The sequence below is a fragment of the Muntiacus reevesi genome, chromosome 22 (genome assembly GCF_963930625.1).
Source record: "Muntiacus reevesi chromosome 22, mMunRee1.1, whole genome shotgun sequence".
In the NCBI taxonomy this organism is placed as follows: Eukaryota; Metazoa; Chordata; class Mammalia; order Artiodactyla; family Cervidae; genus Muntiacus; species Muntiacus reevesi.
In genome coordinates this window covers 45986623-46002217 of record NC_089270.1, presented here as the reverse complement: position 1 = coordinate 46002217, position 15595 = coordinate 45986623, and the positions used below count along the sequence as shown (strand labels likewise).

Below are 15595 nucleotides of genomic sequence, written 5' to 3'. Positions count from 1 at the left end.
TTTTCATCTTCACGGGGATACAGGACATGGAAATGGAAGGCCTCGTCCTGTCCAAGGAGTTTGAAGTCTCAGTGAACAGGAGGACGGAAATTTGGAGAAACGTGCACTTCTCACGCCCCAGAAACTACACTGTGCTGGTGGCAACAGGCTTACCCCACAAACCTTTTAGGCAGATGGACAAAAGGAGGCCGAGAAAGAAACACACTCTTCCCGAGGTCTTCCATCCCACGGCCTTGGTGGAGGACGGAGGCGCTTCCCCATCCAGCCTGTCGCAGCTCGGCTGCTCTAAGATGGATGGGACCCGGGAGACTTCAAGGCACATTGCTCTGCTCTTGGCCTGTGCGGTTTTACTCCATCACTGGGCCCAGGAAAATGTATTCAGATGACAATCTCCTGTCCACACAGGGAACCCTTGAAGTTAACTGTAGGGGGAAACAACCGCAGGCATTTTAACAGCAAGCTTGCGTATCAGCCCCGGGGAGCCTCACGCTGAGACCACCAGAAACGGGCCCGCGCTGCCCCGCGCCAGGGAGGCAGTGGTGGGACTGCTGCGCCCCGCGATGGGGTCTACGCAGCTCGGACCCCGCCCAGAAGCCTGCGGCTGCCGCCAGTGCCGGGGGCAGGGAAAAGCCACACCGACTCTCGCCTAGAAACCTGATGCCCACAAGATCAATGAGCTGGAAGCCACTGCCTTATTTTTAGAATGGATCTTTTATTTCATAATCAATAAAGGGCATTTCCTATGCAAAATCTCAGCTAAGCAATTCATTACTCCTAATATACCTACCCTAATTCTCTTTTTCACTGATGCTCTCAATTTGCTCCTCCCCAGACCCAGGTTTCTGGATTGTGTTGCTCTTTCTCATTCAAAAAAGTGGTGAGTAACCTCCAGAACCCTAACTTTCTGAATCTCGACAGTAGTGGCAACTTTACTACGATAACCAGAATATCCTCTACAATGCTTCAAAATCAGGCTTGGACTGATTACCTGGACACGAGACTTGCCAATGACTCACATTTTACAAAAAGGATTTTAAATCCATGTGTGTTAACACTACCCATATATAATTCTCTAGGAAGAGAATTCCTCTTTATTTTTTTTGTCAACAACTTTAGAGGCAGGGTATTAAACTGATTGAAGTTTCACAAGATTGACATTATTGCTTAAAGTGCTTGAATTGGTTACATTAAAAAAAAAAAAAGGTACAGATTATTTTAAATAAAAACTAAAAAAAAAAAATTTTTTTTTTTAGCAACAAAGTCAAATGTGCCACACAAATGCAGTAACTATTTTGGTTACACAGAAATGGAAGCCAGAAATAAATTAATGTAATACTGGAAAACAAATTTAATTAGGCAGAAATGTAGGAAATAACTTTCCCTGACCCATGCCACTTACATGAGTGAATCACACTAGTGCTGATAAATGCCTTGACCATATAATAGCAGACGAGGGCAAAACATTTAGTGCACAATATTTTAATACACATGAACATACAAAGTTGATCAAAATGCAATGTTTATAGATAAAATCCATCTTTGTAATAAAGCTACACTCCAATATCTAAAATAAGCCCTAAGCTCCAGTTATAACATAGTTCATTGTTAGGCATGCCCATGAAAATTAAGGGTATCCATGAAAATAAATGCATAGGGACCATTTCTGTCATTTTTCCCCCCATTTCATCTGAAATCCAAAATATACCAAGCTATAAAACCGATATGACTGGCTTCCTCGACAAAGCACCACTCTCTTGTGTTTTTGCTCCTTGGCTCTCTTCAAACCAGCTCACTTCGTGTTTCTTCGGAATGGAAAATGCATCAGAATGACAAGACTGGGCGTCAGCATTCTACCAATATTTACTTTTAAACAAATAACATTTTAGCATACTGTATCATAATCTAGATGTTAAACAAGGAAGTAACCAATAAAGCAAACATTCCTTCTCTTCTGAAAGTGGAAAACACTGTGACTTATTTTAAAACACCCAGCAGTTAAAAGAAATACAGCAAGCCTGCCCATTCCTGCCAGAAAAATGAGACACAAAAACCCTGACCATTTGAGGGACTATTGCTGAGCTTTTGTGCCACCGTTCACCTCGGAATGGTCTCACACGTCCCACACCATCCCTGCTTCACACAAGGAATGAGGGATGAAAATGAAGAAGTGTTATGTGCTCTAGTCTTCACATAAAGTGAAATGACTTGGGAGGATGTAGCTGCCTAGTGTTTCTTTCATTTGTTAAAGAAGAAGGGGGAAGATGATTCCAGATAGTGCTCAAGTTTAAAAAACTGATGGAGTGTTGGTGGAGAAGTGTATTTTTATCTCAATTTTCTTTTTCCTGCACCACATGACCATGTTAATGTCTTTGTATTATCTTCAATATTTATGCAAACATTTATCCATGAATACTGAATTTTAACTAACCTTTTCTACTAAAAGGAATTATTTCAGCTAAATCACTGAGAAAACCTTTTTACTCATCCAAAAAGCCCCAAAAGTACTAAATTTATGACTTAGCACTCAGATAATACTTCTGTAAGGGGCTTGCCTAGTGGTCACCAGGAAAGAACCTGCCTGCCAATGCGGGAGACTCGGGTTCGATCAGGGGGTTGGGAAGATCCCTTGGAGAAGGAAACCCACTTCAGTATTCTTGCTGGAAAACTCCCATGGGCAGAGAAGCCTGGAAGGCTACCCTCCATGGGTCACAAAGTCGGACATGACTTCGCGACTAAACAGCAAATTAGTTCTATAGGTTTTCAACTGAAACTTTTTTCCTAGTAAATTAGCTTCAAGAGTTACTTAAAAGATAATTTTAACAGTGTTTCTCATGTATCAGTTCCAACTATATTAGGGATCGGCCATCATTTTTTTAAACTTTGCAACCTGCAAATATATGGATTATGTATAGTATAAACAGCTCCCTGTATCAGTCACCTTCAAATGAAAAGCATCTCTTCTTAAAAACAGGATAAAAATTCACCTTCCAGGTAAGCGATTACTGCAGAAGTCTTGTGGAGGGAAAAAAGACAAAATATTTATAAATATGAATTCACCTCTAAACAAGGCAAGGTATATTTTCATCACTTGTATAAAACAATAACGTGAAGATCACCCTGCTTTTGTCTTCTCCAGTGAAAAGTAAAACATTTCACTTCAAGCATGAACAGATGAAGTGTGGCATGCTTATGAAAGTTGTGAGCAATAAACAGTTCAAGATATGTCAAAGATAAAGAAATCCAGTTTTCATCTAGATAAAGTGCTATGCTCTTCTTAATTGTTGCAAAATGGCCAGTAACATTTTCAATCTCAATTTTAGTTCACATTATGCCAAAAGTTTGCGTGTTCCTTCGCTGATGTATTAGGTAACAAAATAACAGGTTCACAGTATATTATAGTGTATGGAAGTCGGCACTCTTCCCACAGGAAGCTGAGATCTACAACTCATAAGATTTGTAGGAAACCAAAAACCTGCTCAACAACAAAACAGCGTATCGAACCTTTTAATAAAAGGCATCGATACTCAAATGATTTAATAAATACACATACAACAAAAGTGAAAAAAAAAAAAAAAGGTAAAACTATGGTGAGATGAGGTTCTTCCAAAAAACTCCGTCTTGTCAAACATCCTAGGAGCCTGAGCCAAAGAAAGGCTGCCACTTTGTTCATCCCACCACCTGCCCACTGACACTTCCTCTGACCCACCTGCATCCCCAGCTAACTCCAGTATCTCCTCCGGAGAAGGTTCCATGGTGGCCCTGGGCTTGCCAGGACCTGAAATGCTGAAATATGAACTGTTGTACAGTGTGGCTGATGGGAGGACAGGTGCAGCGCCTTTGTTCTTCCTGGGAAAGGACGGTGTTGGTGCTGCCTGGCTAAGGAGCGCTGGGTCGGTGGCAGTCCCCGGGGGCCTCAGCCCTACCGCCTCTGACCACGGAACACCAGCGGGGTTGGAAAGGTACCCTGGAAAGCTTAGCAGCGCCGGATAAAGGAGAGATACAACTCACAGGACAGAAGAGCATCACTAAAAACAAAGAGCACAGAGCTATTTTCCTGAAACTTGGTTTTGGTAGAAAGAGAAGAAAAGCAACTTTCCACTGTGCACAAAACTTCCTCCTCTCGGCTTCGCCTGCCCTGAGCTCCACGCCTCCTCAGCCCCTGGAATTGTAACGGCCGGGTGGGCACAGCCCTGGGCATCCTCGAACAGCTTCTCTTCACCCTGTTCCACCCGGAAGATGAATTCAGTTTCGAGGTTACTCACTTTTAAAACATTTTCACTCGAACAAACTTAAAGCTATAGTTGCAGCTCTAAAAGGTAAGCATCTACCCCATTCTTCTGTCCTTCTGTCAGAAAAGAGGCAGAGAAGCTAAAAATGGGAAGCAATGTTTCCAGGGACAAGTTAAAGGAATGCATTGAAAGGAGACCCCGGAAGCCATTTAGGAAGATTAGCAAAGACCCCAAATAGACTGTCGATGTTTGTAAGAAATGGCATTCTAATTCAGCCAGACAGTGGCATAGCATGTACCTGATCCTAAAATTAGCAAATGTTATTCATCTAAACCTTACTACAATCTGATTGCAGTTAACTCGACCTCAGACTAACATAAAACCACGAGTAATGCTGCTTGTAGAAAAATGAAGGGGAAGAGAGTCACGCAGCCAGACCACCGAGACTTGGAGCGATGCCGTTCGCTGGTGGTCCGCTGGAGAGGAGGGACGTCTGCAGAGAAACCAGGTCCGAGTGCATCTTCCCTCACTCGAGTTAGTTCCACAGTCCTGTAAGTTATTCTCTTGACTGATAGAATAAAATATATCCAGATTCTGAATTTTTTGATATGTCTGATGTCAGGCCATAGAATTCTTCAATAGCTTGGGCATCTATTTTCTGCAAGAAAGAGAGAAATGAAACAGCACAGTGGTTTCACATGATTACTGGGAGAAGGAAAGAAGGGCTGATGGCATGTACAAGAAAATGTGAGAAACACCGTCATAAAATTGGGAACTTTCAACAGCAAAGAGGTAACGCCACAGACCTGACCGAGAGAGCATGACGACACACACTGCACATCACTGGGGAAGAACGCCACCCTTCCGACTATTAGCAACCACAGGACTTCTGTCTTTCCAGCAGTAAGCTGTGGGAGCTCTTGGGAATAAGCCTAATTCATTCGGGTCATCAAAGCTCACTCCCTTTGGTGCTACCTTAGATGGGCTGAAACAGACCATGTCTTTGAGTGTGGAAGTCTCTCTGGCTAGTGTTCCTTTGCAACAAAACCAATATATGGAGTATTCTGGTGTCATATGAAGAATTCTAGGTTGAACAGAGTGAAAAAAAAATTTAAATAATAGTATCAGAAAATTTTGGTATAATAAAAGGATTTTAATACAACTTTGAAGTTTATTATTCTGTCCCACTGTGGGCTTTAGTCTCTGTAGGAAAGAGGACTTCCGTGGAAACATGACTTACAATGGCAAGGAGGTCCCATGTCCGTGGTTGATCAGTTAACAAAAACACAGTATTGATGAGTCCATGATCACACCCCTTCTCCCCTTCCAGAGAGGGTAGGGAGCAGCGGAATGTAGTTCTGAGAGAGATGTAAGCTGTTTTCAAGTCAGATGACAGGAATACAAGCCTATTTTAGAAAATGTCCACATGCACACACCCCAAAACACGGTCTCTGCCCCACCTCCCTCGGATATAATCATCTGCATACCAACCTCTACAATGTCGTCGTCAAACAGAAGCCAGAAGCCGTGACTTTTCACGATAGTAATGTAATGCCCACGGTTAGGACCGCTGGAAAAGAACAAACAGAAAAATGCTAGTAAGTTAACACTCACTTCTTGATGAAGCTCCATGGAGCTCTTTATCTGCAATGACTTTTTGGGGGAAAAAAAAATATCACTCAGAGAACTTAGAATAGGTCATGTCCACACCCACATGTCTTTGGCCACAACTCACAGAGGGACACCTGGGTGCTGACACTGTGCTGGGCTTAAGGGAAGATGAATAAAGCCTCTGTCTTGGAAGGATTCGCAATCCACTGGGGAAAACAGACATTCAAATTCAACAAATATTAGCACATAATTACTCTACACCCACTGTGTTCCATCTAGGTCCATTCAGGCAGCTAGGGGGAAAAAAAAAAAAGCAGTGAATGGGGGCTTCCCCGGTGGTCCAGTGACTCCGTGCTCCCAGTGCAGAGGCCTGGGTTTGACTCCTGGTCAGGGAACTAGATCCCAGGTGCCAAACGGAGTTCGCAGGACATCCAGCATGGTGCAGCTAAGACCACGCGGTGCAGCCAAATAAATAACTAAGTATTAAGAAGGAGAAAAGCCTCTCCTCTTCTGCTTAAACCAACAAAACAAGCAGTGAATGAAACAAAGTCCTGCCTTTCCTGAGGTGAGGGTTGGAGTGGTAATAAACTAAAACACAAATATATTTCCAGTGGTGATACATGCTGAAGAAAACAGCAGGGCAACGGGTTGGTAAGCGATAGAGGGAAGGTGCTACAGTGATGACACGAAATGTGAGCAGAGGGAATTTCCCTGAAGGGAAGGAGTGTGTGTGTGTGTGTGTGTGTGTGTGTGTGTGCGTGTGCGTGTGCGTGTGCGTGTGCGTGTGTGTGTGACAGACAAGCCATGAGACCACACGGTGGAAGTTTCAGGAATGGAGGAGAGCAAGTGCAGGGCATAGGGGGTGGGCAGGGGTGGGAATAGTGTGATCAGCGAACAGCAAGGAAGCCAGAGCCACGTGAAGAGTGGTGGAGGAGGGTCAGGAATGGGCCCCTGCGGTTAAAATTATGGACTTCACTGTGAATGAGCCGGGAAGACACTCGGAACTTTGAGGAGTGATGTGACCTGATTCAAGTTTTAGAAAGATATTAAACCAAAATGTATAATAACAAGTAGGAAAACAAAAAGGTACATTATTACACACTACAGGAAAAAAGTAGACGGAACAGCCAAACAGCTTCTCCTACGAAGTCAGATTTGCACAACTGAGGGAGTTTTTAACTCTAGAATTTTGTTTTCTCAATGCATCATCAAAGTTGAAAAGCTGAATCTGTCTTAGTCTGCTTTTTCTTTGCCACACTGCACAGCATGCGGGATGTCAGCTCCCCAGCCAAGGATCGAACCCACATCCCACGCATTCGAAGCGCAGGGCCTTAACCACTGGGCCACCAGGGCAGTCCCTTTAGTTTGCTTTCTTTAAATAAAAGATGCCCCATAGGACTATTCTCACCTTTCTCCAGCCACTCTCTCCCCTCCCCCGGAGCTCCAGCCCATGGGCCACCTCCGTTTCCACACACACCAGCGTTCTCAGCTTGGGTCTCTGTGCCAGCTGCAGCTCTGCCTGAAAGGCTCCTCACTCACGTCTGCATTCTTGCCTCTTTTTACTCCTTGGGCGGGCTTCAGCTCAAATGTCATCTCAGGAGATAAACCTTTGCTGACCACCTTCCCTAAAGGGGCGCCTCCCACTGCTCCGTCATCGCCCTGGTCCCCACCCCTGTGTGTGCTCAGTCACGTCTGACCGTGTGTGACCCCACTGACTGTAGCTGCCAGGCCCTCTGTCCACGGGGATTCTCCAGGCAAGAAGGCTGTAGTAGGCTGCCATTTCCTAGTATATACATAGAGTGGGACAGGACTTATTGACTAAACCACCAGAAACATAGAATATACATAGCATATACATAATGTGTGGGCTTCCCTGGTAGCTCAGCTGGTAAAGAATCCACCTGCAATGCAAGAGACCCTAGTTCGATCCCTGGGCCAGAAAGATACCCTGGAGAAGGGATAGGCTACCCACTCCAGAATTCTTGGGCTTCCTTGGTGGCTTAGATGGTAAACAATCTGTCTGCAATGAGGGAGACCAGGGTTTGATCCCTGGGTTGGGAAGATCCCCTGGAGGAGGGCATGGTTAAATCAAAGAATACTGTTAAAGATCCCTTAGAATGAATAAATAGAAAATAGATGTATGTGATTGTGTGCTCAGTCACTCAGTTGTGTCCACCCCTTTGGGACCCCATGGACTATCGCCCGCCAGGCTCCTCTGTCCATGGAATTCTCCAGGCAAGAATCCTGGAATGGGTTGCCATTACCTCCTCCAGGGGATCTTCCCAACCCTTAGGTTCTTTAAAATAACTAGCAGTTAGAACTATTCTTCAGGAGGAAATAGAAAGGTGGCTTGTAAGTGAACAACAAATACAACTTTCCGAGAACATAAGACAATAACCTGTGACATGTGGCTCTGCATGGGACAAAACAGGGCTGCTTCTGGCAGGTTACAGTTTCAGATTCCATCCACCCAGCAGAGGAAAGGGAAATCACTCCATCCCTCCCCGTGGGACCACACATCCTCTTGGCAATGGTCTGTTTACTCCAGGTGGGTGGAGAGAAAAAGACACCTGCTCTGTGACAGGCCCCAATCTGAGACCTACAAGGGCGACAGCAATGTCGATCCCAGGAAGGGGATGCAAACCCATCCCAGCTGAGCAAATGATAGCAACAGGTGAATTTTCAGTAGTTTTCAAGACTTACACCAAATTACACAATAAAAAATATTTCCTCAAGACTTCCAGAAAAAACACTTTGCTTCTCCATATCTAGGGGACTTCTCTCCACTTTTTTTTTTTTTTTTTGGATTATGTACTTATTATAGAATACAGGGGAAAGGCTTAAAACTGCCCAAAGAACACTTAAGAATACATTTTAATTATTCAAATGCCAAAAAAGTATTAAATTCCATCCACTGCTTCCAGTCTTTATTTAGGTATCTTAAAACACATTTGCGATCATGCTATATGCGTAACCTGGTTTTTCAAAAATTAAAATTACAGCACATTTACTTTTCCATGTGATTTCAAATTCCTTGTATCTAATAGAGATTTATTATTTCCCTTATGAGAGAACATTTAAACTACTATTATGCATTAATTTTATCTTTATTTTTAAATTTATTGTTTTACTTTATATAAGTTTAGAGATTCATTCTGAGGTGATAAACTGGAGCTTAGGAGAAATTCCCCAAAGCACCATCACCACTGAGTCACATCCCAGCCCCCCCTGAAGGGCACGGCAGAGTCCACGTGGCCCAAGGACGGCGCCCCCTCAACGCGCTCCTTGCCCGCCCTCACCTGCCGCAGTGTACCACCACCGCGACCAGGTCGTACATGCGGTCCAGGTTGACTGCATCGCTGGAGGTGTTGAAGAGCCGGAGTTCCAGCGGGAAGACCACTCGGTAAGAGAGCTTGGTGTACCTGTGGAGCTGCTCCATGTACTTGAACCGCTTGAGGTGCAGGGCCAGAATCATGGGCAGCTTTTTGACCCTCATCCTAAAAAAAACCATGGAGTAGAAAATCAGTGGTACCCAATCCCTGTGAGTGGGACCGATTATACCACCGCCTGCACAAATGGAGAGCAGGAGGGGGTCCAACAAACCTCAAACCAGCGAACATCCAATCCACTTGCTAGAATAAAAGGATGCTCGCTTAAACAGAGTTGATTTGTACAGACTCGCCTAACTGGAGCCTAGTAAGCAGAGAAAAGGGCAGTGGGGCCAGGATGTGGGGGTGGGGTCATCTGTTTGGTCAAAGGAGACATCCCAGCACTTACGTATCAATAAAAATATGATGCACAATTGCTCTACATCACTGCCCTCTGCCTCCCAGGGAGAACGATATTTGGATAATCCCTCAACTCTGAGATAATGGAGAGGAGGGGTCAGTTTTTGAGAAAAGCAGGCTGGGGAGAGGACAAGCAGAGGGTGGATTCTGTACATACAGGTTCCGAGAGCCGACAGACAGGCTCGCCTCAGATGCCCACCGCCAACTGGTTACCATCAGATAACCAGGCGTGCTGGACCCATTCTCTCTCCTTACTCCTGGGCTCCTGGGTAACTCATTTCCCTTTTCTGGCTCTCAGGTTCCTCACTTATAAATTCAGAGATTGATTGGCTTAGGGCTATATTTCTCAAAATAGGCTCGTGAGAGCACCGGAGATGTTAGTGGGTGCGGGGTTTCTGAGGCCAAGCCAGGATGCTGCTCTCCCTTCTATTCCCAAGCTCCTCCTTGCACATCCAATACCAAAGGCTTTGAGAAATCCTGCAGAAAAGGACTGTCTTTTGTTCGAAGCAGCAGTTCTGCAACTTACACGAACATGAAAAGCTCTTTTTTCAACTAGATGACCATTAAGATTCTTCGGCAAGAAGTCACAAAGAACAGTTTATGGAGATAGCTCTGCTAGAAGAGGATTTTCTGGTTACCTTCAAGGACACCCTCTTTGAAGGTCCTGAATTATTGTAAATGCTGTTCGACGTGCATATTTTCCATGAATTATTGTTTGTAAAGGACAAATTTAACAGAATATTATTTAGAAATCTATTGAAAAAAATCCTGTTCATAAAAGTAAGCAAAACCACACCATCAACAGAAACATAAGATTTATGGGGATCCCTATTATTTTTCAGGAACACAGCATTTTAATGTATAAAACTTCCAGGGTTGAACAGAATATGCCTTCATGCTCCACTAGAAGACCTAAGATGGCCTGAGGCAGACTTAGTTTAGATTATATGGATGGGGACAGAGATAAGCTCCCCAACCACTAATGAATGTTAATTCCCATCTGCCAACACAATGACTAACTTTTCTCCAGTTCTGAGGCACCAAAGAAAGATGTGCATGTCTGGGGATGAAGGACTGGGAGACTGGTAAGAGAAACTCGTTCAGCTTCAGCTCTAGACCCTCATGGTTTTAAGATGGCAGGAATGGGCATCTGTGAGTTATCCTGAATATGCCACAAACCATGGGCAGGTTAAGCTTAACTCATGGTTAAGCTTCACAGGATAGTGAAAATGTCACGTTTCTTGGCTTCTGGGGACAGAACATAGGGAAGGACTGGTTATTCCACATTGTTCAAGAGCTGTAACTGGCCAGTGCTGGTAAAAAGATGGGCAACCTTGGGTCTTGTATCAATTCTGAATATGATAACTTTCTTATTACCCATCCATAGACTAATGTTATTGATTTCCTCATGATTCCTTATTAAATGATTAGTATTACTTGTTTCTTCTACCTTCTAAATAAGCAGTTCCAACATTAGGCAATACTAACAGTATTACTGGGTGACCACTATGTGTTATGTACTATGCTGAGTCCTTTTTATAGTTCACCTGTAATCCTAAGAGGACAGCGATCGCACTCGCTCACCACTTGCTTACCCAGCATGAGCATCTGGCACAGTGAATGAATGAATGAACAATCAAACAGATGAACACGTGATCAGGTGAATGAGCAAGTTCCCCAGGTACGCATTCTTATCCTGTTTTACCAGTGAAGAAGGTAGCTGACTTCTCCAAAGCTACTTGGCTACGAGCCCTAGGAACTGGGATTCAGAAGTCAGCTCTGTCAGGCTCCACGGTCTGGTCCCTTCTGAGGACAGGGAGCCACCCCCTGGGCTGAACCCTTACGCACCTCTTCTGCGCCTCCTGTTTGCTGCAACAAGTTTCACAATAATACTTCTGTTCACTGCACAGCGTTTCTGTGTTGCTGAAATCTCTGCAGAGAAAAACATTTTCAACTTAAAAGAAGTCCAAAATGTACTCAGTTCACCATGTCCTAAACTCTCTATTACCTGTAGGGTGGGTTTGTTTTTTTTTTTTTTTTTTGGTAGGGTGGTTTTTAAGTGAATGTGGGGAAAGAAGCCATGAGAAAAGATCCTTCCTGGGAGCAAGTGCTATGATGATTAGCGCGTGTTCACTGGGCCGGTTATGATTTCACCATGAGAGATTTTCAAGTAAGCTTTATTTAATGGGACACAGATAGATCTAAATTAGGGTTTCCAACTGATTCAGGAAAAAAAAAAAAAAACTCAAGGTTTTTAAGAGACAGTACCTGAAAACTGGAGATAAAAATTACAATAGAAAAACACTAACTATAAAAGCCAACCATTACAGTGAAAGTCAAGTCCAAAAAACCATCACACAAAATGCCAGGAGACATTACTACATGGTTAATGAAAAACGATCTGTCTCAGGTGGCCTACATTTTCAAAGAGCACAGAAGATAATAAAATTGAAATCGTATTCAATGGCCCTTATGTTGAACTCAGAGAGTCTCAAATTATCAGGAGATGACTACCAATCCCTGCTCCCCACCTCCCCACATGCTGGAAGAGAAGAACTCCCGACTGCCTCCTCTTGAGAACAAACGCCATTGGGATGCTCTATCTGTATTCACCTCATCATAAGACTTTACTGTACTACTGATAGCTTTCATTTTTTAAAATGTCATGGCTTTCCATTCTTCTCTGCTCATCAAGATTCTACTTAAGATTCCTGCGGTACTGCCTCAAGGACTGAATAGAACACCCAGAATATCATAACACCCTGGAGTCTTGAAAAAGGCCGTGACATTTCCTTATTCATAGGGAGTGTCCTAGCACTAGATTGACCAGCTTTGATCAAACAGAAAAAGTTATCTATGTGGTGTTAGTAACTCAACCACCTAAATACAGCCTATCAAGAGAATACATAGATTATTCATTCACTAGATTCCCAGCGGCTACCGACCATCCCCTGGACTGGGTGCTGGGGATCCACAGGGAACGCGCACCGTCACAGCACACAGCTTACCAGGGACACACGCAATGAGCCATTTATAACACTCATTGTTCGGTGCAGCTTAAACATACATCACTTCCTACTACTGACTCCCCTGCCCAAAGCTCTTCGATAGTTTCTTGGTGAATTCAGGAATAAAATCCAAATTTCTTTTTTAACTTCTTAAAAAATTTATTTGACTGTGCTGGGTCTTAAGTTGCAGCATGTGGGATCTAGTTCCCAGGCCAGGGATGGAACCTGGCTTAGCCACTGGACCACCAAGGAAGTCCCTAAAAGCCAAATTTCTTGCTATGCCAACAGACTGTCTGCTCTTCTGACCGTCTCCTGCCTCCCGCCTCCTTCACCCTGCTCCAGTCTCCGGCTGGCCGTCCCTGCAGCTCCGGGGGGCACGCTCTCCCTGCGGCGGCGCACTTGCTAGTGCCATTCTTCTCTGCACTGACAGCGCTTTTTCCAGGTGCTTCCAGCGCTGGCCCTGCTCACTGTTCAGAGCTCAGCTTCAACTCACCTCTTAGGAGAGGACTTCCCCTCCTCTGCTGCTGTCCTGTCTCCCTCTGTGCACTCATCACTATCTGAAACACCCTCTGACCCGCATGTGGATGGCAGTGGCCCCGAGTCGCACCCGCTGCCAGAGCCCCACACCGAGATCGCCTGACACACAGCGGCACTCCATGCGGTGCTGGCTTAACAGCGAGACGCACGGGTATCAGGTCCCCGGCGAGGCACGGAGGTCGGAGACACGGACCTGAACGGGGACAACTCAGGATGCTTCCCCAGGGGGTGATATCTGAGTCAGACGCCCAGAAAGGGAAAGTGAACCAAGGGATTGAGAGTCCAGGACTCCAGACAGGGTGAAGGCCGCAGCCGAGAGGCATGAACACAGAGAGCGCTTCCTAGAAGCCGTGTGGACCCTAGGCCCTCATCTCTGGGCTTGACAGCATCAGATAGTGCTTCCTGGACCATGTCTGGCAGCACTCGGAAGGACCGGAGGGGGTCGAAAAGCAAAAACACAGTTCAGAAGGCAAGTATACTCAACCCTCAGACTCCAAGTGCCTGATGCCTGATACCTGATACAGACTCAAACTCAGCTGAACGAATACTGCTCAGCTCTTCATGGAGTAACTGCTGTGAAATCTCTTCTTGGTCTGCACAGGATTTACTGGGATAGACGAGAGCAACCAAGAAGGGGCAGTGAGTCTGGGTGAGGGTGGAGAGTCATAGTTCTGGAATGTCTACCACAGACAAACCTCTCCTCTATCCTACTAGAGAATCAGAGTAAGTCAGGCAACAACACTGTAAATAATACACTCCAACAAAAGTTAATTTAAAAAAAGAAGACCTCAGGCAAGTACAACAAATAAGAAATTACACACTTTCTACTCACTCTAATTTCTCAATAAAAAATGTTTTTGTAGAGCCACAAAGGTAAAAGCATAGCAGAAGTTGGTACTTAAAGATCCGATTCACCATCCTGCCCAGCCCTAGATGTCTGGAAGCTTGTTGCCACAGGAGAGGCAGGACAAAGTCTTCAGAGCATCTATGAGTCAAGAACTGGAAAATGCGGCTAAGTTAGAAAGACGGAGTGGCCCCAGCAGGAAACTGAGGCACAGTGGCTCTGTCAGATGATGCTGTACAGTTGTTGGAACAAAACAGGGCAACAGATGGTGGGGAAACTTCTCAACGAGGAAATCAAAGAGGAGAGCAGAAAGGTCTTTCAGACACTCGGGATAAATTACATCAAAGCACAGAGGAGAGGTTATCGGGAAAGCACATAACTCTGTATTTCTTGAAAAAGAGTCAAAGAAACACTTTTTCAAAACATACTTCGGGAGCAAGTCTAATATGAAACACATACCTTCATAAGGACTTTATAAAGCCTAATGGAAATGTACACAAGAAAACTTGAAAGAAATGGAGAACAACTATGTCTCCAGGTGAGATGGCTACAGGTTGTTAAGAATAGCTATCGTGACCAAAGTAATGTCTGTGTTTGAGAGAGAACATTTTTTACTTAAATCCTAACCTTTCACTCAACACATTAGCTCAAAATTGATTTAAAAAAACTCTCAAGCTAGGGAGTCTTCTCGATAATATCATGTTATGATGCATATTTATAAAATAGTGACACAAGAAGAACAAAAACCAAACAAACAAAACAAACAGCGCCATGTAGAAAGGAGCCGGGGTACACTCACACGATGCTTTGCCGGCAGCTCCCGCCTTGCCTGGCAGTTGAGGGGGTCTACACACACCTGCAACCCACCTTCCATGACATATAAGCTAGGAAGCTTTGTTCTAGGTCTACAGCAGTGGTTCGCTCTGCTGCTCATCAGAATCACCAGGAAGCTTTCAAAACGATCTCAATCCCCCATCACTCTGTTCCAAGCCAAGTTACGTGAGAACGTCTCCAAGAACCAGAGGCACCATTGTTCTTAAAGCTCTGTGGGCTGACAGCCACTGTCCCCAGTGCTTCGCAAATATGAACATGCGTGGGAGTCGCCTGGAAGCCTTGTCCAAGTGCAGGCCCTGACTGGTGCACTCCTTCTTGAAGGAGACCAGAGATTCTGCCCTACTAATGACCCAGGTAATGTCAATGGCACTAGCCCGCAGACCCCTGCTTGAGTAGCAAAGATCTAGGGCAGTGGTTCTCAAACTCTGGCAGTATCAAAACCATCTGGAAAATTAAGGAATAGTAGATGCCCAGGCTCAGAGAAGTTAAATATCCCTAGGCCTCCACTTTTACCAACTTCCCCAGATGATTCTGATATGCACCAAAGTTTGAAAACTACTGACTCAAGTGTTAAAAGGTTAAAAAAAGAAATCCACAAGAAAGATATGTCAGATATTAGCAAATAGCATGTATCAGAAATAGCCAAAACTAAGACACAAGCCAGATAAACAGAGACACTGACAGATAAGCATATGGCAACAGACTTGTGATAGAGATGCATATAAACTTGGCACAGAGAAGTTT

The 15595-nt window shown here is 44.5% G+C and overlaps 1 protein-coding gene across 1 annotated transcript in view; it reads right to left on the bottom strand.

Annotated features, from left to right (window-relative positions):
• Positions 1-1333: 1333 nt before the first annotated feature.
• The window catches only part of USP46 (ubiquitin specific peptidase 46), a 61849-nt gene continuing 47587 nt past the window's right edge, over positions 1334-15595 (bottom strand). Inside the window, exons 6-9 of the mRNA XM_065914218.1 lie at positions 11477-11560; positions 9140-9337; positions 5721-5799; positions 1334-4887 (exon numbers count right to left, since the gene is read on the bottom strand). Of these exons, the coding sequence (XP_065770290.1) occupies positions 4786-4887; positions 5721-5799; positions 9140-9337; positions 11477-11560 (463 nt within the window). The 3' untranslated portion in view covers positions 1334-4785. The remainder of the gene's footprint in view (positions 4888-5720; positions 5800-9139; positions 9338-11476; positions 11561-15595) is intronic.